Source organism: Acipenser ruthenus, chromosome 7 (genome assembly GCF_902713425.1).
Source record: "Acipenser ruthenus chromosome 7, fAciRut3.2 maternal haplotype, whole genome shotgun sequence".
Taxonomy (NCBI): Eukaryota; Metazoa; Chordata; class Actinopteri; order Acipenseriformes; family Acipenseridae; genus Acipenser; species Acipenser ruthenus.
Window position 1 is genome coordinate 21102407 of NC_081195.1, and position 24079 is coordinate 21126485.

At 39.0% G+C, this 24079-nt stretch overlaps 1 protein-coding gene across 1 annotated transcript in view; it reads right to left on the reverse strand.

The window, feature by feature from the left end:
- The window catches only part of LOC117415367 (rab11 family-interacting protein 2-like), a 39177-nt gene that overhangs the window by 12604 nt on the left and 2494 nt on the right, over positions 1–24079 (reverse strand). The window contains exons 2-4 of the mRNA XM_034025618.3: positions 12699–13144; positions 11373–11790; positions 3869–3956 (exon numbers count right to left, since the gene is read on the reverse strand). Coding sequence (XP_033881509.2) covers positions 3869–3956; positions 11373–11790; positions 12699–13144 — 952 coding nt within the window. The remainder of the gene's footprint in view (positions 1–3868; positions 3957–11372; positions 11791–12698; positions 13145–24079) is intronic.

Below are 24079 nucleotides of genomic sequence, written 5' to 3' on the forward strand. Positions count from 1 at the left end.
ATAATTGATTTTGAGTTTCATTGTTTTAAAATAAAATATCAAACAGAACGAAATTTCAATGTACCATTTGTAATTCAGTAATATGAGAGAATTGGTCAGGGGTCTGAATACTTTTGCAAGGCACTGTATATATATATATATATATATATAGACACACACACACACACACACACACACACACACACACACATTAGGACTGTCACTTGATTACAAATTTTGATCAATTAATCTATGGGCATTAGTTGATTAATCGGTAGATTCAAATCGTTAGATTAATCTGTGCACATTTTTAGGTAACAATCTTATAGCAGCTGCCCTGCATAGCAACACTAAAAAATCAATAAAATCTTTAAAAAATCTGAATCTTGATAGAGGTACCTGAGAATACTGTGGCTATTGACAAGCGATTGCTTAACATGCTGTCTTAGTCAGTAATCAGAGAACGTAATTCCACATAATTACCTCTATTTGAGGAATTGGTGCCTTCATCGTGCCCTCTGAATGCCAGTTCTTGCTTGTCAAGGTAAACAACAGAATCAATCAAGCGTTTGTTTCTTACTTGCTCATTGTGATGTATTATATCCCTACGCTTCTGCTCATCCAGCTGAACATCAATCCGGGTTTGTCCAAAAGTTTTGAGTGTAACAGTGGCTTGCAAGTGACTTTGGGAACGCTCATGTTTTTGTGCTGACTTCGATAAAAATCCTAGATTGCTGTAGCCAGTGCTGTTCCATATCGCCATTTTTCTGTACTGAACAAAAGACCATTCTTTTAAATTTACAGCTACCGGTAACCACGGCTACCTTTCATAATTTGAGTGTCGAATACATCCCTTCCCTTCCTGTGTCAGTTCGGGTATTTGTGGTGTATACCTCCCTGTGGCAGGGCAGGACCCTGCCTGTAAATAATATTGTTTTGTGGTGATTTGGTGGTGGTTAGCAGGGATGGGGTTAATTTCCTATCCCTTCCAAAAGACATGTGAGAATGTGGCTGTAGCTAATTGAATCATTGATGATAATTAGGCTCCAGCCACATGGTATAAAAAAGGGGAAAAATCCTTCATTTAGTGGAGGAGTTTTTGGTGAGTGTTTGTGCTGTGTTGCTGTTATTATTTTGGAAACTTTGTAGTCATATTTTGTTAGTAGTGAAGGAGAATGCCCAGCCTACATTTTTTGTATTTTGTTTAAAACCTTTTGTTTTGGCCCTTGAGCCGGTTATTTTGTTCCTGTTTATTGTGTGTGTTAATTGTTTTGTTAAACCTTTTTATTTAGCTTTGTGAGCAGTGTTTTTGTTTTACAACCTTTTTATTTAGTGTTTATGAAAGATGTGCAGCAGCGCTTCATCTACAGCTTCATTGTAGTCTCTTTGCCTGCCGATACCATCTAGGCCCGCAACGCTACCCTGTCACACTCCCTTTAACAATCTCCAGTTTTTCTGAGAAAGTTCTTCTTGAAAATTGATTCGTAACCAAATCGACTACTAAGTCTCTGTTGTCTGACATTTAATTTTTAAAAAACTATTCTAAATATTACTTGAAGTTATCAATATAATTCTCACTGTATTAACAATATTGTGAAATTCAGCTATTCTTGCACCACTTATCCTAGCATATTTGTGACCCGCCTCTGCTCACTAATGATTGGACAGCTGCAAAACCAGAGCAGATCTTTGACTTTCCCATTGGTTAAACCTACTCAAGACCTTCAACTGTTTATGTCCCACATCTGCTCACTTATGATTGGACTGCTGCGGATAAAATGCAGGATCTTCTATTGGTTGATTTTATTTTACACAAAAAAAATAAAATTCTGTACGATTAAATTGTAAAAAAAAATTAATCTGCGATCAACTTTTTAGTTGATTAATTCGTTGATTAATTTAGTTGATTAATTCGGTCCAATTAATCTGTTAATCGAAGCATCCCTAATATATATATATATATATATATATATATATATAGACACACACACACACACACACACACACACACACACACACACACACAGTCACCTCCAAAATTAAAATTAAATACCAGTACTGAGCTATATTGTAATTTTCCAACATGTGGAATATATTTGACTTTATTAATGATTCCATGGAATCAACCAAAATTACACATTTCTCAAATTATAAATTTATTCCCCCAAAAAATGAAGTGTCACAATTATTGGCACCCTTGTTTTCAGTATTTTGTGCACCCTCCCCTTGCAAGGATAATGGCACTGAGTCTTTTTCTATAATGTTTAATGAGGGATCTTAGACCATTCTTCCATACAGAATCTTTCCAGATCCTTGATATCCTTCGGTCTGCGCTTATGGACTGCCCTCTTCAATTGAAACCACAGGTTATCAATGGAGTTCAAGTCCGGAGACTGAGATGGCCATTGCAAAATGTTGATTTTGTGGTCAATTAACCATTTCTTTGTGGATTTTGATGTGTGCTTGGGGTCATTGTCTTGCTGGAAGATCCACTTGCTGCCAAGTTTCAGCCTCCTGGCAGAGGCAACCAGGTTTTTGGCTAAAATGTCCTGGTACTGGATAGAGTTCATGATGCCGTTGACCTTAACAAGGGCACCAGGACCAGTTGAAGCAAAACAGCCCCATAACATCAAAGATCCACCACCATATTTTACAGTAGGTATGAGGTTCTTTTATGCACACGCATCCTTCTTTCGACGCCAAACCCACCGCTGGTGTGCGTGGCCAAAGAGCTCTATTTTCGTCTCATCTGACCATAGCACCCGGTTCCAATCGAAGTGCCAATGCTCTCAATAAAGGCTTTTTTCTGGCAACCCTTCCAAATAGCCTATTGGCATGGAGGTGGCGTATAATTGTAGATTTGGAGACTTGGTGACCCCAAGATGCAACCAAGTTCTGTAATTCTCCAACTATGGCCCTTGGATTTCCCTTTGCCTCTCGAACCATCTGCCTCACTGTGCGTGGGGGCAAGATACACGCGTCCTCTACCAGGCAAGTTTACCACTGTTCCAGTGGTTTTGAACTTCTTAATTATTGCCCTAATAGTGGTAAGTGCTATATTTAGTTTTGTAGCTATTGTTTTGTACCCATTGCCTGATTTATGAAGGTCAATAACCATTTGTCTCTCTTCATTTGTGAGTTCTTTGCCTTTCCCCATGGTGATGGATGACAAATGGATTTCATATGCGTGTTACCTCATTTTTATACCCCAGTGAAACAGGAAGCCATGGAAGGCCACAATACAGTTCCTTAAGTCTGAGATGAACTTAAAGAAGTAGAATGTTAATGCAGATTTAATTTTGTTAGATTCTATTTATAAGAATCTTTAGGGGTGCCAATAATTCTGACACCTATCTTTTTGAGCAAAAATTGTATTACTAAAAAAAATTTCTGAGCAATTGTATTAGAATAAAAGAATATGGTTTTCCCATATATTTGAGCATAAAATATAGCTCAGTGTTGTTTATTTTATACAGCCTTTTTTGCTCATCTTTATCAAGGGTGCCAATAATTTTGGAGATGTCTCAACCAAATCCCCCCACAAAATCCTCACTTATACATATATACATACATACATAAACACACACACACACACACACAGGATAATTTGGTTTTAAGGCGATCCAATGAATGCTCAGTGTGGAAATGTTTTTCAAATTTTAGAAATACAAAAAAGATGTCATAAATTCAACTACAAACGGTTCAACTAGAAGTCTTGATCAATGTCTTCGTCTTAACAATTGTCATTTAATTTATTAAGCTGTTTGCCGTATTTCTAAACTCAGCACTATTGAGTGTTTAATAGTTATGGATTAAATGTTTTCATGAATAGAGGATTCAATTGGAATTCAACTGGACCTGCGTGTGATTGTAGTGGAAAACCCTTTACCTTTGCTTCGTCCCTGGGGTAGGCATTGCAGTTTGGCGTTAAAGATTTCTTGATGTCTTCAATGCTTGAAGGCTTCATTAAGTTGGAGCTGCATTATAAAAACAAAAAGAAGAAATGTTACAGAATCACACAGTCTTTGCTGTAGATTAGGTCCTGCCCTTTGTCCAGTTTTCCTAATTAGAGTTAGGAAATACATCAGTATTGGACAAGGTGTTGCAGGGGGGCATGTTAATAGTTACACTTTGGGGAACCAGCTGGACAGAAAACATGCCTTTTGAAGACACGTTAATAAAAAGTTAATAAAAATGTCATATCCATACCAAGTTACTCTTTAACTAAGATACACCTACAACAATATAAATCAAATAGACACATGTTCTGGCTTGTGCCTTCTTCAGTGTTTTTAACTAACCTACTCTTTACTATTGTAACAATGACAATGCAGAGTGCTATATTTACACAGCAGTGACACATGACTGGCTAGACTGATGAAGTTTATGTATGCAGTAAGGCCCAACAGGGCGTCCGTATACGTTGAATGGCATGAGGAAGTCGAGTGCCTCCAACATCCGAGAAGTCAATATATTCAACGTATACGGACACCCTGAAGGGTCATATTGCATTTATAATCCAAGTCAAACAGTGGATTTGAAGAAAAAAACATTCACTTTTTTTTCATTAAATATCCTTACGTCAATAAAGTTGTCCCATTTATAACTTTGAACTACACACTAAGCTGAGTAAATATTTATTGGAACATGCAAAAGGAAGTACATCTGTATTTTTGATATTGTGGACATTGCCACTGAAAAGATACACCAGGGGGCAGAGTTGAGACGGCACCGAGTTATTTTCTTTCCCTGTCACTGACAGTGCAGACACACTGTTTGAGCAAATTAGACGGGAGGAATAAAAATAAATACAACGACATCTCAGATTTCAGTAATTTTTCAAGGTATGTATCAGAGAGGTATGGATATTGTGCAGAAGTGTCTTTTTGTGTTCTTCTGTAGCATTTACAAACTGCTAGAAATACATTATTTTTGCAGGTAATTGGTCATTCAGTTTCATAGTTACAGCTGTACATCTGTAACTATAAAAGCAAGATGGCTACCGCCCGATACTTTAAATTATGTGAGATTTAGACTATGTGACAAGACTCCAACTGTCCGGATCCATCCAATATATGGACAGCTGGAACCTTGCTCGACCAATCACCTTGGTCAACTGTATTATGTTATATATGCTTGTGGTATCTCTCACAAGTCAAGTAAAACTCCATTGGGATTTATTTTATTTTTTAAAAGTAGAGGCTTCCGGGGGCTTCCGAGTGGCGCATCCAGTGGAGTGCAGGATGCGCCCTATAGCCTGGAGATCTCAGATTCGAATCCAGGCTATGTCATTGCCGACCATGACCAGGGGTTCCTAGGGGCGGCGCACAATTGGCAGAGCGCAGCCTGGGTAGGAAGGGCTTAGGTCGGCAGGGCAATCCAAGGTTCACCGCGCACCAGTGACCCCTGTGGCTGATAGGGCGCCTGTGGGTCTGCAGTGGAGCCATTCAGATCTGTGGTGTCCTCCGGCACTATAGGTCTGGTGGCTTCACTGTGGATCCGCATTACGAAAAATGACGGATTGGCAGGAACACGTTCTGGAGGACGCGTGTTTCAGCCTCTGTTCCTCGAGTCCGGGGGGTTGCAGCGGTGAACCGGGATAAAAAATAATAATTGGTCATTCCAAATTGGGGAGAAGACGAAGATTACCTGTAATATGGTTTCTTCGAGGAATGATGAACTCCACACACAGTGTGAACTCCCAGTCTCCGTGTCGCTTGGGTCAGGAAAAAAGCCGATCTCTTTCCCAGAGATCCTTTATATAATACTTTAATGGCGCCAAGTAATGTCCCTCCATTTCCTGGAATATCTATGTCCAAATTTCCAAACTATCTACCTAAAGTGAAACCATGAAAATGGGGAGGAGGGTAGGATATAGGTGTGTGGAGTTCATCATTCTATGAAGAAACTATATTACAGGTAATCTTCGTCTTCTTGCCTCTTTGTAATGGCCGCTGCATCTCTCTCGTTGCTGCCGTTGGAATGAGTGGATTTACTTGTTCTCTTCCTTGGGGGAGACCGGGCAGAGCTCTGAGATTCTGTGCAGCTGATTTGTCTTTTAGTTGACATTTTAGCTGATGAAGTGCTTGATATTTCAGAACGCGGAACTGGGGGAGAAGGAGCCTTTGCCCATTGAATTTGGTGCATCTGACATGTCAACACACATAAGACAGTCCTCTCTACCACAAGATGATGAAAGAGGAGAACCACACTGTGAACACACAGCATGTGTGAAAAGACCGCTAGCCACTGGGAATAAGTAGCAGTGTTCGAGAGAAGAGGAAAGGGATAAATAAATAAATAATTTATATATATATATATATATATATATATATATATATATATATATATATATATATATATATATATATACAAAAAAATGGAAACACCTGGGTAAATGATGGACACCAAGTATATTGAAAGCATGGGCTTCTACACAGGTGTGGCTCATGTGTTAATTAAGCAAATAACATCCCAGTATGCTTAGGGTCATGTATACAAATGCTGGACAGGCCTGGTTGCCTATAATTATGGATAGCATGGCTGCAAGAGGAGACCTCAGTGACTTTGAAAGAGGGGTGATTGTTGGGGCGCGTTTGGCAGGAGCTTCAGTGACCAAGACAAGTCAACTTGCTGATGTTTCACGGGCAACAGTGTCTCAGGTGATGTCGGCATGGAACTCCAAGGGAAAGACATCATCAAAGGGCAACAGTGGGCGGAAGCACATACTCCAGGATCGTGATATCCGTGCATTAAATTGAAGTATAAGGCAAAACAGGTGAGCAACTGCAGATCAATTGACTGCAAATTTCAACCTGGGGCATGAGCAGCCAGTTTCATCAAAAAAGGTCCGCCGAGAACTCCACAGAGAGGGATACCATAGTGGCCCAACACCCTATTAAGTGACTTTACATTGGTGTTTCCATTTTTATATATATATGCTCCTCAACTTACGACGCTTCAACTTATGACACACGGCACTTATAACTCTTTTGCATTATTACCCTGCTTCGACTTTACGACAGATACGGCATTTACGACACGGCAAGACACGAGCCATGCGTCATGTGTGCATGCTCAGTGTCCGAACCGCAGTACCTGTCGTGGTCGCTCTGACTCACTTAATGTCTGATAAGAGCAATGGACAAAACTAAACCTAAGCTGTGAACTCTGTCACATGATGAGAGGCTTAATTTCAGGCAATCGTATTTCCGGCTAGGAGTACCGGATACACACGCTGAATTCGTCACTGGAAAGCCCGTAGTCTGTACTTTTAAACAAGCCCGATAGGTGCCTGAGTAATATGCACGTAACCACCGGGGGACCGGCGCCCTGAAATCAATGGGAGTGTAAAGAGTTAAATAAATATCTGTATGAGTACAATATAACGGGTCATTTTTGTAAAAATATATTTTCTGGCCAAAGAGTCAGGAACGTAACCCCAATTTATAACATTGTTCCTATGGGGAAAATGTGATTCGACTTACAACGCGACTTTCCGGAACCAAATGTATCGTAAGTGCAAGGACTGCTTGCCTGCCTGCCTGCCTGCCTGCCTGCATGCATGTGTAACAGGGCGAGGAGCCCTGTACATTGATCTGTTTATTTATTTTGAGAACGGGGTTTCCCCCTCCGCCCCTGTGTTATTTTGTATTTGTTTATTATGATTTATTTATTATATTTATATGATGGCGACGCGTTTTGTTGTTTATATATGTGACAGCGTAGCCGTGTTTGTTTTGTTATTATATTTGTTTAGTAGCGTGGATGGGTAGCCCCATCCACAGTAATTTAAAAAAACTCGTGCAGATTGTGGCCGAGGGGTAATAGAATAATTGCTAGCTAGTTAAACCCCTCGGCCACGGTATAAAAAGCCTGCAGCTCTCCAGCTCGTGGTGTGGGTGTATGAGAGGAGTGGAGAGAGCGAGGAGAGAGAAAACGAAACTAAATTAAAATATACAGGAACAGTGATAGCGACTGTCCAGCCTGACCTGTATGGTTTATTTATTATTTTGTGTTCATGATTTGTTTTATTTCAACCTTTTATTTTGCTCTGTGAGCAGTGTTTTTGTTTAAATATTTTATTTATTTTTGTATTTGAATAAACGACGCAGCCTCGTCTTTATTATTTTGAAATCTGCAGTATTTGGTGTCAGTTTTTAGTTCCTGCTTCTGTATTCTGTCGTGACGTCGGACGACTCAGGCACCCTGTCACAGTATGCATGTATGCATGTATGTATGTATGTATGTATGTAGGTATGTATGTATATATATTTATAGCAATTTTCTTAACGACAAACAAGAAAATGTAAGTACGTAACGCCAAAAACTATACTGAGTCCTAATCCAAGCATACGCAGGAAAAATTTGGACATAGATACTCCAGGAAGGGGAGGCTTTATAGAGGAGGGACATTACTTGGCACCAAGCGACATGGAGACTGAGAGTTCACTCTGTGTATGGAGTATATCATACGAGCCAAGAAAACCAGGGTAAAAACCATTGGCGATGACTACATTCAAAAAAATAAAAAAATAAAAAATAAAAAAAATAAAAAAAAGTGGAGGCTTTCAAACGTATATAATAAATCCAGTATTCTTTGTAGATTTTGCTGATCAAACTGTTGATTAAGTGTCGCTGGCCATATACATGTTTATCACTGGGAATTTGCATGGTCATTTTACAGTTTCCCCATGGTTATACTCTGCATTTGCCATGTTTTTTAAATATGCTTTACCATATCTTGTTGTGCTGTACTACACTTTGCTATGCTTTTACAAGGTAAACTTGCTTAAGGGAAGACAGCAAAGGATATAAGCAAGTGTCCTCTGTAGAGACTGCATGTATTCTAGCCAGGTCTCATGTTACAAATTGCTGTTTTACACTGGTGCGGAATGTCTTCTCTGTTCTATTCTATTTCTGGACTCATTCCAGGGAAATGATAATGAAATCCTGTATCCTGATTTGAAAAATATACCAGGAAAAAAATATATATTACAGCTGCTGGAAATGCAAAAATGTTCCCTGGCGATGTCTGGTTGATGTATTTGATGTACCAACCTGTCCACTTCAAACACAGTTGCCTCCGTCTATCCCCCTGTCCAGCTGCACCAGGAAGAACTTGTTAATTATCTGCATGGATCTTGTTAATTACCTCTTGCCTACATCTGAGGGCCAGCTTCTAAAGTGCTCTAACTAATGACACGTTGAGATAAACAAGCCTCTCCATTAGTACCTGTCAAGGCCTGTAAATTAAGAAATTTTCACATCAAGCTATTCCTTAAACATGGGTTCAGTGACCTTTCTAAAAGGTGAATGTGATTTACAGTGCATTTTAAAGTTAAGAAATGTGCAAAGGGGAATCTAAATTAACTGAGAAAAGCGACAACCTTGCACAGCACAGTGAATTCAAATTCCAAATTCTATTACCTCTGTACAACTTGAAATGGAAGTTTCAATGAACAAACCAGGTTTCTCCACTATTCCCCAGTCATTAGGGATAGGATAACTTGACATTTCTGAATTGATAACTATCCCCTTCCCAAACACTGGCGGACAAAATGATGGTGTCACCAGCCGTGAAACAGAATGAAACATGAATTGCCCCTTTTGTCCCACTCAAACCCCTTTAATCGTCTCCTCTTAAAAAATATGCAAAGGATTTAAATGCTCAAGCTATCTCACAAATGTAGCGGTACCCTCAAACTGCCAAGACTGGTAAACAAGTCAATGTGGTATCTGGCAGTCACCATTGCAGAAAATGTTTTGGAGTAAAACGAAGCACCACCGCACAGTTGTTCTACATTAGCAGGTAATATTTGAGTACTATTGGGATGGATCTTTAATTAATTAAGAGATGATTAGTTGTTCAGGGATACTAAGATATTTAGTAAGCAAGGGAAATAAATGCCCCACCCTCAATTATTCTGGTTCAAGACTGGTGACACCATCATTTGACCGCAAGTGTATATGCATATGATTTCAATGTGCAAGCCATCTCTAGGGATGACTAGGGATTAGATATTTGTTATCAATCTCTCAGACCCCTTGCTCACTAAACAGACAGCTGCAATCTGCCCCAGTTCATTGGTACCCCAAATTTGATAGAATCCTACCAAAACATTTGTTATTTACTTTACCACCCTAAAATATGTTTCTGCAATGCTGAGATTAGTATTTTTAGTACTACCACATTTGGTCACTTCTAAGCCATTCTCCATTCACTCTGTCCCAATTACTGTTGAAGTGTAGTGTACATTTCAATTCATCAGACTCCTGCCAAACAACGCTTTTCTATTATGCATCTCTGCAGCTGAGTACAATGTGTAAAACACTTGAAAAAGAATTACATTTCCAGGAACCTGAACTACAGTATACATTTTACAATATAGGAAAAACACCACTTGTTTATTCAAGTGTTCCTTTTATGTACTGGCATTTAAAAGGAAATAAACATGCACAAGTTTGTTGTGCCAATACCGAATACTCAACTGCTTACATGCAGCTTTTGGATGTATTCAAACAACTACTTGAGTATAAAGGCAGGGGAGGTTTTGGCAAGTGTGGCGGTTACAGCAGATGATAAGGATCACAGTTAAATACGGAAGCAGTAACCAAATGAGAGTGCCTGGAGCGGTAACCAGATAATTTTTGTTTGACATGGATTTAAATTATTGCTACTAATATAATTACCTTAATGACTTACAGATTTATTATTTTTTTAAGCTTGGGGTGAACCTAAACCTTTTATGAATTAGCATAATGCTACTGTACTGTATATATGCTTTAAATAATAAAATTAAAATCTCTAATTAATATTATGATTTAAACAGTGGAATGCCAAATGCCTCAGCAAAATCAAAGTGACAGCTGCACACCCCTAGTGGTCAGTTTTCAAAGTAGTGCTGCTACAAATATTAGAATAGTTAAACAACACTACATGAATTTACCACGTTTGTGTTCTTTCATAGAACAGAATTTATAAATGCTATGAAAAGATATCATGCAAAGGAAACCATACATGCATACATGAGGTCTGTAATAAAAAACACACATTCTACTGTTTTACTCCTGAGAGACCAATATATATATGACAAAAACTTGCATTATGATTTGTATTACATTGTTGCCAGCTTGTCGACCAAAGGCTTGTCTCCCGTGTGACCACCTCAAACTGCAAGGCAACACACAGGCAACAAATGTGTTCCTCTTGTTGCCATCAACAAAAGTTGCCCATGTGACCAGCCCTTAACAGGCATTATTAAACAGGTAACCGTACCTCATTTAACTGGTACAAAATGTAATACTAATGTAATACTATGGAAATGTAGATGATAACATTCTATGTGCGTCATACTATTGTGAGTTTCATGACCCAGTACAGCAAGACTCACCTGGTCTTTGACTTATAGTTTGTGGAGAAGGGGTTTGTTCCTGCATCCCCTTGTAGACTGTCACTGAAAGGGTTGGGAGACCTCAAATCACCGGAACTACCCGATTTCCCGTTGCCGATCTTATCCAACTTCTTGCCGTCTTTCTTCCCCTTGACTCTCTCCAAAAGGCCCACTTTCTCCTTCTTCTTCTCAGATCTGATGTTGGTCCTGCCCTCCCACGAGACACCACTGCTCGACTCAAAGGGGTTTTTGTTCCGGGGCAGAGTGGCTGACTTTTGGGGCAAAGAATCGCTGATGTTGGCGAAGAGATCACTGTGTCCTTCATAGCCGCCTTCACCCTCAGTGGAAGCATTGCCAGGCTGCTCTGGGTTGGCAGTGTCGACGCTCTGTGATCGTCTATGGGGAGAGATCACGTTTCCTGCAAGAGAGTCAGAACAGCAAGTAAGATGCCAGGCTTTTCTTAAAAAAAAAAAGACATCTGCCTTCGTCCCTTCTAAGCACACCATTAGACCCTACGAGGACCTAATTTAACAGGACGGAATCCAATTGTTTTTTAAATGTTCACAGCCACTGTTTTAGATCCTACTACAGTACTCCAGGTAGGCTATTCCATGCATTTATAACTCTGTGTAAAAACATGTTTCCTATTTTTTGTTTTAAACTTTCTCAGATTCCGTTTATGCCCTTTAGTTAAACTCTCTTTGCTACCATTCAGGATTTTAATGAACTTCAATTAAGCCTCCCTTTATCCTTTCTTTTTTCTAGGCTGAAGAGATATAATTATTATTTTTATTTTCAGTTTTAACCGATAAAACACCCCCGATACAAAAAAAAATGAAAATCGGTGGATTATGCCAATAAACACCGAAAAACACCAGAATAACTGTGGAAATGGTTAATCAATTCACGTTGACTTTACCCTTTCCCCATTCAGAAATAAAAGCTACTACAAAAATAATAATGAATACATTCCCCACTGCTGCTGGGCAATGTCCTGCCTTCCTGACTTGCATCTATTATTGATTTGTTCTCAATACTTTAAACCCGCCCCAACTACTGAATGACAGCATATTCCTATTAAGATACAGTTAAGATACAGAGGATTTAAAACAGAATTGTACAAAAATGCCTACACACAAACCCCAGAAGAAGTGCCCATGGCCATAGGGATTTAGTTGTGGAATCTCTTGAATAGTATCCCTTTAGAAGGAGTTACAATTTATCAGTGGGGCAGTAATTGGCACACGATACCGCAGAACACTTCCAGGACAAACTATGCTGGCGGGGTGGGGGTCTGCAGTAAATGAAGAGTGCTAGAGTTCTTACCACTCTCGTCGATGGAATTCATGGAGTCTAGCTTGGGGCGAAAGAGCGGCGCGTGCCCGATTGTGCTAGCCTTAACTTTGTCTCCAGTGAAATGGGATCCGATCAAATCAGACATGGAGTGGGCAGCAGACAGACGCTGGGGCCCCAGCAGGAACGTTCTTTTTGGTTTGGGTTTCTCGTGCTGGTTCATCGCGGAGATATCAGGGTCAGAAGAGCGGGGGGTGCTCGTCCTGGGGAGGATGGCAGAAGAGGTGTCGGAGAAGGTCCCCTCCCCCTTCCCTCTCTTCATTTTGTCTTTGAGTTTGGAGAACGGTGAGCGTGGCTTGTCTTTCATGGAGAGGTCAAACATACTGGCCGTCATGTTGTTCCTCATGAACTGGATGTTGACTTGGATTTGCCCTCGGTCCTTTCCCTTCTTCCCAGGCTTGGACTCAAGTTTGAACCAGCTGAAAGAGAAGATCAAGGAAGCACAGCGTAAGGCACCAAGGCATGTCATCGCATAGCTCAGCACTGGAAAGACAACATGATTGAGTAGTAACTATATAGTGAGGTCACCCTACATATCACAATATGAATATCATGATGCAGGTTATGGTCCTGATGGGCAATTCTGTATGGTGTGAAACCGATTGATTTGTTCAACCTATACCCCATGATTTTAACTCAATACAAGTACTGTATGTCAGTAACATACATCTAGTGCCACACCTTCAAATTCATAATTGCAGCTATCAACATGATAAAAAAGTTGACGACCATGACATATATCAATAGTATGTACCAGTGGCGGCTCGTGACTTTGACAGGTGAGGCTCAAATCACCAAATAGTTATTACCACCCCCCACTCAGTGGCTAACGTACTAAAAATACATTTTCAGCTGATTTAATATATGCCTCCGCTGCGAGCATTTTAATGCATTCAAATAACAGACTGCAGTTGCTATGTAAAATATACCCACATCAACTAAAAAAACAACATTAGCATTGTAAACAACACATACTTTACAGAATTGCAGAGTTTTTATAATCAATTGGCAAATCAGAACCTTAAAACCACGTAGTATTTAGTTCTACGAGTCATTATGTGATACCAGCGTGGAACATTCGCTATAAAAACACAAATACAATATCACAAAATCATTAATTCAAAATGAACAAGGCAGCTTGTCATGTCGTGGCAAGAAATGGACAGTTGGACCATTAAAAGAGATGTAACTTTGTCTTATTTAGTTGAAAGAGGGTAACATGGCCAACAATAGTTTGTTCACAGCGCTGCTGCCATTTTATAAACTCCTTGCCGCATTCATTTACCGTCTTTCTTCAAAATCTCCAGTGCTAGTGTTATTCTGCCATATGTCCAACATACTAGAATTAATCAGTCACTTTTTAGAGAAAAGTATTTGTTTTAAGCCACCTCGGGTACTTTTTATTGTGTTTATAATGTGTTTTTTCTTCAAAACATCACATTTAAGACTTATGTGGCTAACGGAAGTGCAAAACAGGTCTATGAAATTGTTTTGTTACAATCCCTTTAATGCGGATGACCTGAAAATTGCACAATTAACAGGTTTCATGATGTTTCAATGCAAAGCTTGAGTCTGCTGAAAACAAATACATTCCTCAAACAGTCATTTATTTCAGTATTTGGGGCACTGAATAATTCAAGCCCTACTTGAATGTCATACATAATTTGCCAACTTTATTGCAGTGTTTCCCTGTACCTCTTTTAAAAAAAAATAATAATAATAAAATTACAATGTTTATAGTTCTGGAGTTGTGGCATCTGAAGATGCAAAAACATTGCGACACTCTTTGCAAACACTCAGTGTGGTTTGTTTTACATACAGTACGCCTATTTTTTAAAAAAGGAGTCATTTCTGTGCTTAAAAATATATTGAGCATTTTTAGGCGGTGACACTGCCTACACACAATGCAAAGACACATTCTGCACATATCTGCCTGTTACACCTGCTTAGGTTTTCTCACAGTTTTGTTCCTGTGACTTTACATGTACTATACACAGGATGTAAAAATTACTCCTGGAAACTGAATTTATACGAAAAGACCAGCATGTTAGGATGAGAGAAAAAATATAAAAGTGGAGAAAAAATATTTGATTTTGGTCCCTGTTTTTTTTTTTTTATGTGTACAGGCAAGTACATCAAGAACTTAAAGTAGTTTCAAATCACATTTTTGCAATTTTAAATCCGATGTGGTTTTTATTGCAATTACTTTTTTGTTGCCAATGTACTAATGTAAGGACACTCTAATATGTCTCACAATGTATGTGATGGTTCTGATGGGCTGCAGTACTCGTATGTACATAATAAGACCAAATAATCATGTATAGATGGACTGTTTTGTTACAAGACAAAAAATAAATGCATTAGGGATGTATTCTTCTTGCAAAAACCACTCCCGAGTGGCGCATCTGGTAAAGGCACTGCCCGGAGTGCAAGATGCACACTATAGCTTGGAGATCGGCGGTTTGAATCCAAGCTATGCCACTGCCGACCATGGACGGGAGTTCCCAGGGGGCAGCGCACAATTGGCTAAGCACTGTCCGGGCAGGTTAGGTGTCAGGTCAGCTAGGGAGTCCTTCGCTCACCGCACACCAGCAACCCCTGTGACTAACCCTAACCCTAACCCTCCAACGCTGTAAGTTCTGGATACGGCTGCACGGCGGGCTTGCAGAGTGATTAAAAGTGGATGACTGTTAGCACTAATTTCGGAGGACATGAGTGCTCGTCTTCGTCTCTCCTGAGTTAGTTCAGGGGTTAAAAATCTTATAAATAAAATACGATTCAAACTTTCTTCTCTTTGGCAGACAAGCACCAAACAACCTCAATCCCTCTTGAAACAATAATAGAATTTTCTTTTTCAAATAAAAATAAATAATTCCCTGGTTCCCAACTGATCAAACTTATCACATTTTCCAGTTAAGTATAGTCTATTTGCAATGATGTGCAGTATGAAAAATCCACAATTCTACAACTGCACCACCCACCAGCTGTGTGCACAATACAAAACACCAAAACCATTTTAAATTCCAAACGAACCCCCTGAGCTTTAATACAAAACGCTTGGTTAAAAAAAAACAACATGTGCCTTTGTTAAAACACAAAGAAGACACTGTAGTGCAGCACACCGCACAGTCCTTGGAGGAGTGAAGAATGGAGCCTGTGTGTATTTGAGGTGACCTACCTTTCACTGTTTAACTGCTCCACTCTTATCAGGCACTGGTAACAGTTCTACTGGAGATACAGTACAGGCAAATTGGCAAGGCTTTGTTTTCATAGCTCTGGTCTTAATGGGCTTGTACTATTTGTGACCTTATACGAACATAAGAAAGGTTACAAACGAGAGGGGGCCCATTCGGCCCATGTTGCTCGTTTGGTTGTTGGTAGCTTATTGATCCTAGAATCTCATCAAGCAGCTTCTTGAAGGATCTCAGGATGTCAGCTTCAACAACACTACTGGGGAGTTGGTTCCGGACTCCCACAATTCTCTGTGTAAAAAAGTGCCTCCTATTTTTTGTTTTGAATGCCCCTTTATCTAATCTCCATTTGTGACCCTCTGGTCCTTGTTTCTTTTTTCAGGTCAAAAGTTCCCTGGGTCGACATTGTCAACACCTTTTAGAATTCTGAATGCTTAAATCAGGTTGCCACGTAGTCTTCTTTGTTCAAGACTGAATAGATTCAATTCTTTTAGCCTGTTTGCTAGGGCTGTAAATCTACGTTTAATTGACTACACGTTTAAACCCATTGTTAATCCGGTTGTTTAACCGTTTAAACGGCCATAAATTTAATGTTTCACTTATTTCATATTTTTATATTTTACTTCCAATATTTGAAGTCATATTTTAACCTCGTGTGACAGGGTGGCTGTGCGGTGACGTCAGGGCAGAAGCAGGAAGGAAACTGACACCAGTACTGCAGCTTCAAAAATAAAGATGTGCGGCGCTGTTTATTTAAATAATACAAGAATAAAATAAATATTTAAACAAAAACACTGTGCTCACAGAGCAAAACAAAACAGTCAAACAAAACAAAATCACAAACACAAAAATACAAACTGAATAGGTCAGGCTGGACTATCGCCTTCACTGTTCCTATACGTTTTAATTTAAGTTTCGTTTCTCTCTCGCTCCTCTCACTCTCTCTCTCCTAACACCCACCCTGAGGGTAGAGAGCTGCAGGTTTACATACAGGTGACTATCTCCCGATTAGCAACAAATTAATCACTTAATTAACTCGGGAGATGGCCACCTTCTGCACAGGGTTTTTAATTTATTCCTGCCAGAGGATGAGCACCAATCTCTCCTCTGCCAGAACACGTTTAAAAATAAACAAAACAATAACAGACATGGTGCATGGCTCTCGCCGTTATATTTACAAAACAATAAATAAATACAAAAACACTACCCACGGCGCTTCACCGTCATATAAATACAATAACTAAATCATAAACCACAAATACAAAATAATAAACTGCACAGGGGCGGAGGGGGTACCGCCGTATAAATAAATACATTTTACAGGGCTCCTCGCCCTGTTACACCTCGGTTTGTTATTCAAAGCGCGTACCATATAGATCTACTTAAAGACAAACAATGGTAAACATAAAAGCATAAAGGAGGACTGTAAGTTAGCACTAATATGTAATCTATTTTATTATTATTATTATTATTTTTTTGTTTGTTTTGTTTTGTTTTATTTAGCAGACGCCTTTATCCAAGGCGACTTACAGGGACTAGGGTGTGTGAGCTATGCATCAGCTGCAGTCACTTACAACATCTCACCCGAAAGACGGAGCACAAGGTGGTTACAGTGGCTCTCAAAAGTATTCACCCCCCTTGGACTTTTCCACATTTTATTGTGTTACAACATGGAATAATGGATTTAATTAGGAGTTTTTGCCACTGATCAACACAAAAAATGTCCATAATGTCAAAGTGAAAAATAAAATCTACAAATTGTTCTAAATTAATTACAAATATAAAACAGAAAATAATTGCACAGGTCATTAAATCGCGGTTTCATTCCAGTCAATGATATTCGCATGTCACTTCTCCACATGCAGACGTGCTCTTTGCTTTGTCTTCAGTGCTGTCAGTGTGGAAAACCCAATCTCACACATGTGTTGTAGCAAAGGGTAAAATAGTTTTTAAAGCTTTTTCGCTAACAACAGGGTACACATCCATAATGTGTATCCAGAACTGTGGTAACGGAGCAGCAGAGAATTCAACCTTTAAAGTCCCATCATTTGATAGTTCAATCAATTCCTTTTGGGATTTCAGGTCCAGGTTTGTATCGATTTCAGAATCAAAGGGATTTCGGATCCAATTCAAATGTTTGTTTTCGAGCTCTGAAAAGTATTCACTGAAGTAATGTTGCAGGTAAACCAAATGAGACACGATGAGTGGCAGGATGCTGCTAGTACTCATGCTGGAACATTTAAGTTCTTCATGTAAAAGTGGAAACATTTCTGTCACTCCTTCATTAAGTTTATTTTCCCAGAGAGCAATTTTTTTAGTGAATGCTCTAACTTTGTCTTGCATACAGTGCCTTGCATAAGTATTCACCCCCCTTGGACTTTTCCATATTTTGTAGTGTTACAACCTGGAATTAAAATGGATTTAATTAGGATTTTTTGTCACTGATCTACACAAAATAGTCCATAATGTCAAAGCAGGGAAAAAAAATCTACATATTGTTCTAAATTAATTACAAATACAAAACTGAAAATAACAGTGTCTTTCTGATGGTGGAGTCATGAACACTGACCTTAGCCGAGGTGAGAGAGGCCTGCAGATCCCTGGATGTTGTTCTAGGGTTCTTTGTGACTTCCTGGACGATTTTACGCCTTGCTCTTGGAGAGATTTTGGCAGGATGGCCACTCCTGGGAAGATTCACTACTGTCCCAAACTTTTTGCATTTGGACAATATGGCTCTGACTGTGGTTCGCTGGAGCCCCAGAGCCTAGAAATGGCTTTGTAACCCTTTCCAGACTGATAGGCATCAACAACTTTTTTCCGGAGGTCTTCAGGAATTTCTTTTGTTCGTGGCATGATGTGCCTCTAGAACTTGTGTGCTGACAACTTCACTCTGATGGTAAGGGCCAAAGTTAGTCAGATTTATATTGGGCAGGGCTGGCCCAAATCAGGCCTGGTTGTTAACCAAAGTACTCAAACAGCTGACCCTAATTATCCCTTTAATTGGGTTGCGTTAACTAGGGGGGGGGGGGGGGGGGGGGGGGGGGCAATAACTTTTTCACACCTGAAGATTGCATGTTTGATTACCTTGCACACCAAACAAATAAAAGAAGCACCAAACTTTGGTGTCATTTTTTCTCTCAGACTCCCTCTATATATTACTACAACCCACATAAAAATCTGACCAAATACAATGTGAAAATTGTGCAAAAATGCAGAAAATCAGACAGGGTGCAAATACTTTTTTCACAGCACTGTAAATCATATTAAAATGTATTCAAATGAAGAAAAGAGCATGGAATTGTGTGGCAATCTGGAATAGAAAGCGGTCGCAAACATTATAATGAGATGTAAGGATTTTGCCTTACACTTGCTGACCCTCCAAAAACTGACAAGGTGCAAACCATTGTAGAAGCGAGTAATTAAGAGATGTATAAAACCACACATCTTCAGAGACCTGTCATTGGCCTCAGGATGGCTGCTGTGGTACACCTCCTGATGCGGCAACGCTTGGGCTCTTGTTAAGGACAGAAGGGCAAGACACAGAAGACCCCGCATATTCAAACCCAGGTTCACTTTGTTTGGGATGGACTGTCCTCTCCGCTTGACTCCAGTGGTGTCAGCTGTGATGTGGATGGCACTCCTCCTCCTGTTCCTGCTGCATGCCTGTGCTGCGTCGTGAGTTTCGCTTTTGTTCGGCGTCGCAGGTCCTGCCACCTTTTCATCACTTGGTTGACTGACCTCCAGGTAACACCGACAGCATTGACTTTCTCCACTATAGAGGGCCATATGGCCTCTTTGGTAGCATAACTGATGTTAGCTGAAGCTTTTCCAAATAACTAAGTTTCATGCTGAATAACCTCATAAAGACTCTCAGCACCTCCTCAGAAAACTTTTCTTTTCCGTGCGCCAAGAGGACTATGCTGCTCTTACTCTAACAATTTGGGCAGCAGTGTGGAGTAGTGGTTAGGGCTCTGGACTCTTGACCGGAGGGTTGTGGGTTCAATCCCCAGTGGGGACACTGCTGCTGTACCCTTGAGCAAGGTACTTTACCTAGATTGCTCCAGTAAAAACCCAACTGTATAAATGGGGAATTGTATGTAAAAATAATGTGATATCTGTATAATGTGAAATAATGTATAATGTGATATCTTGTAACAATTGTAAGTCGCCCTGGATAAGGGCGTCTGCTAAGAAATAAATAATAATAATAATTATTTATTTTTGTTTGGTTTGATTTTTGTACTCCACAAATCTCACACAGCGCCTATTGCTCTCTGTACTCTTAACTCACCTCACCTCTGGGCTGTAAGTGCGGCCGCTAAATAGCCCGATGCACAGGCGGAGCTCATTGTGACCCTAACTAATTTGCACTGCTCTTAAGCTTATATAGGACACAAAATAATTTGCTTGGCAATTTGGATTTTGTAGTGGCAATTGTTTGCACTGCGCCTATCCTTACATCAGCCCCTTAGACCCCTCGCCGTTTAGATAAATTGCATATAAATTGACTCCTATATGTTTGCATTTGACTACAGTCTGAATCATACAGTATAGTAAGAAACTGAAATTCCTCTTGTTGTGGCCTGGCCTATGTAAATAAGGGCTGGTTTTCAAGACTTCCTAAATATTTGCAGCTTTTACTGCCTGGTTTCCACTCTCAGCCCAGTCACGAGAGAATAATCAGATTTACAGCCGTGTTTAACTGAGTTAATCACATGCCACTGACTGGGCCAGCTTCCACCCTGTGACTCATAGATTTGTGCACAACACTTAGAGTTTGCAGGCAATTTTTTTGGCTTCACAAAATACAAATATAGACTATGCAAGATAGGCACTTGGAATACAGTCAGCACAGTTGTATTAGGAGGAAGCGAATAAAATGCAGCCAAGAATAGCAAGTGTCTAATCAATAAAAGGCACTCTGCAAATGGCTAAGACTTTTTTTTTACCCTCACAGTACAGAATAGTAAATGGAAAAATTTCCACTCTGCAATCTTTCCGCCATCCAATTTGGCAAAATGCAAAGCAGTGCTTTTGGTCTACTAGGGAAATATTTATTAGGAAACAGCTATCTTCACATCTAAAAACAGACAGGAAATAAACCATTGCCTCCCTGTTAGGGTGAGCCCCTCGCTGTAATATTTAAATGCCTGTTACTGTATTATTATTATTATTTTTTTTTTTTTTATTATTATATTATTATTCTTATTATTATTCTACTGGCGATACAGCAGTGGGTTTAGGTATCGTTGCATGCTGTTGAGTGTATTTGATATAGGACAGTATATTGCTTTATTTAGATTTGGGTGCTTAATGAATTTGCTGTTGTTATATAGTTATATGTTCGGCAAATCTTCCAAGAGACGGGGTAATGCTAATGTTCTATTTCTACTGGTAAGAGTTATTGACTAAAGAAGAAGAAGAATAATAATAATAATAATAATAATAATAATAATAATAGAGTAAACACAAAATGGAATAGTTTATGGATTGTTGTTTGTAAACAAAGACAGCATTCATGCAGGTTAAACAAAAACGTGTAAAAGAGAAGAAACATGTTTATCGTAAAACATCTAAGTATGAATGGAATGACTGTTAAATAATAATAGTTTATCTGTGTATTAAATCATTCCATGTGTAACAGTTATTGAATAATTCATCCTGTTAGGAGCAGGCGGTGCTGGGGCTTATTTAATGGCGTACCTTTTCTGTGCATTTTGTCATACAAGATCTTGTCTTTGTGAGTGTCAGTCATTTTGTGTACAACCTTACTCAGTTGTCATTTGTATTTTGTAAGAAGTATACTTCCAGTGCCAAAATAAATATTTATGCGATCCAAAAACCTCCATGTTCCTGAGGGTGATTGTGGGTGGGGGTAAGTGCAGACAATTACCCTGTTAAACTCCCATTCTATTTAGATTAGACCACCTGAATCCTGAATATCATCTGCAGTTATTAAAGTCTTGCAAGTACTGCAAAGCTACATTTCCCATGGCCACAACCCTATTTTCAGTGAGGACCGTGTGTGTGGAGAAAGGGTAGTAAAGCACTGTGCTGTTTTAATGATTGCCCTCCCCCCTAATAAGTATTTCCCTATGTATTATGATAGGGTGATTATGTTTATTCTGTTTGAATCATTCAAAACCACTTTACATTAAGCCACTAGGGCTCTGAGAACAATTTAGTGAGCACAAGTAAAATAAATGGTTTCCGATTTTTGTGCCTACAGTCAGTAAGTGAGATATAAACTTGTAAATAACTCCCTTTTAAAAATAATCTTATAGGTCACATTTAAAAAAGAGCAATTGGCCCTCTATTGCGGACTACAATTCTGAAAAGAAACACACACCCCACATTTTTTAAAGTGAAGCTACATGATGACATATTTCCACATTACATCCAAAACAAACTGAATTGATTTACTCAGAAAAACTTCCAAGTTACTTTACATTATCTACTGTTAAAACACATTTATACCAAAAAACAAACCAATAATATATCACTTGGCCATTGGCCTGCTTATCATTTTGTGTCGTGAACTGCTCTACTACTGCGTAAATTAATGAAGACTGCATGGACGATAAAAATCCAATTGCTAGACTAATGATATTCTGGTTGTGCGGCCTGCATAAGAAACATACATGGAAATTAAAGAGACCCTTGAATTGTCAACAGCACTCTTAATCGCCCACCCTCTAATGGTAAATATTTGAATGGAGACGAAGGGTAGGACTGCATAACAAATAGCCATTTCATTTGCTCAAGATTATATGGAAGCCTTGGCTTTTAGTGTGCACTGTAATTACTAAGAACTAAAAAAAAAAAAAATTTAAAGCTTTTTGTGCAAGATTAAGAGTGCAAATAAAAACACATGAACAACGTTGTATGGCCTTTCTACAAACCTGTTATACTAATTGCAACACACAGCCATGTTCTGTACAGTACTGCGGTATGTATGTTATTACTAAATGTTTAGTTTTTAAAACAATGAACAATGCCAGTAAAATGCAATTAAAACAGTGTTGATATAAGAAACATCTGCTTTGCTGTACAGCTTAATAATTAGGCATTTTATTGATTACAATATTGTTAATTTATACTTTTGTCTCTTTTTCATGAATGTTATATTGTGCTACCATACTTCATATAGTATGTCAGACATTCCAATAATGTACAGCAACTTAATGTAATACTTCTAATCTTATGGTATGTGGGGTGGACATCTATTGTACTGTATGGAAGGGAAGGGATAAACACAGTATGACAATAACCAATGTGATATTATCAGGAGCTTGTCTCCTTTGACTCCCATTACATTCTGGCTAGGACTTCTCAATATGTTGATAAGTGAAAGGGTTACATTGACAGGATATTAAGTGGGTTTTACTGTATGACATGTAGGCTAATGTTTTCATATATCCTGAGAATGTCCAAACCAAGTTTCATCATAATTGCATAAGCATCTCTAGTTGAACAGTGAAGTTAGATTAAACCAATTTAGATCAAATAAAAACAGTTAAAAATATCAGCAAACAGTTCAACTTGAAATGCTTGTCTACTTGTCTTAGTTTATTATGTTTTACCTCGATTGAACAGATCCTAAAGTCTTGATGATCATTAGCAATCACAAACCAGAAATGATCGAGAAATTATGTCTGGACATCTTACAGTGACTAAATATAGCCTTCATTAGCACCGTACTCATGACCTACATTCTAATACTCTGGTAATGAATGTGCACACCCTACCAAGTTTCACAACAGTTGTCTGGTTGGTTAAAGTAGATCCAAGTTACTGTAAACAGAGCTTAGCATACTGCAGAACTTGGTTGACTTGTCAAATGATACTTAGAGGTGCCAGCTCCAGTAATTCACAGACTGTTTTAGAAGTGTAGATTATGGCCCGCAGACACAAAGCGTTTAGGGTCTTCTAGATGTTTTGAAGCAAGTACAGCACTTGCTGCTAGTGTAGTGCTGCATATACCAAGGGTCATATTAATTAATGTACTTTATTATTAAACACTACTGAAACTTCTTCATCAATTTTGAAGATAAAACCTTGTCACATAACTAAAACATATAAAACACAAAAATATCTACTAACAAATGTGTCTTATTAGACAGTTTTGAAATACTTTTGGTAGTCAAGTATCTATCCTGTTTC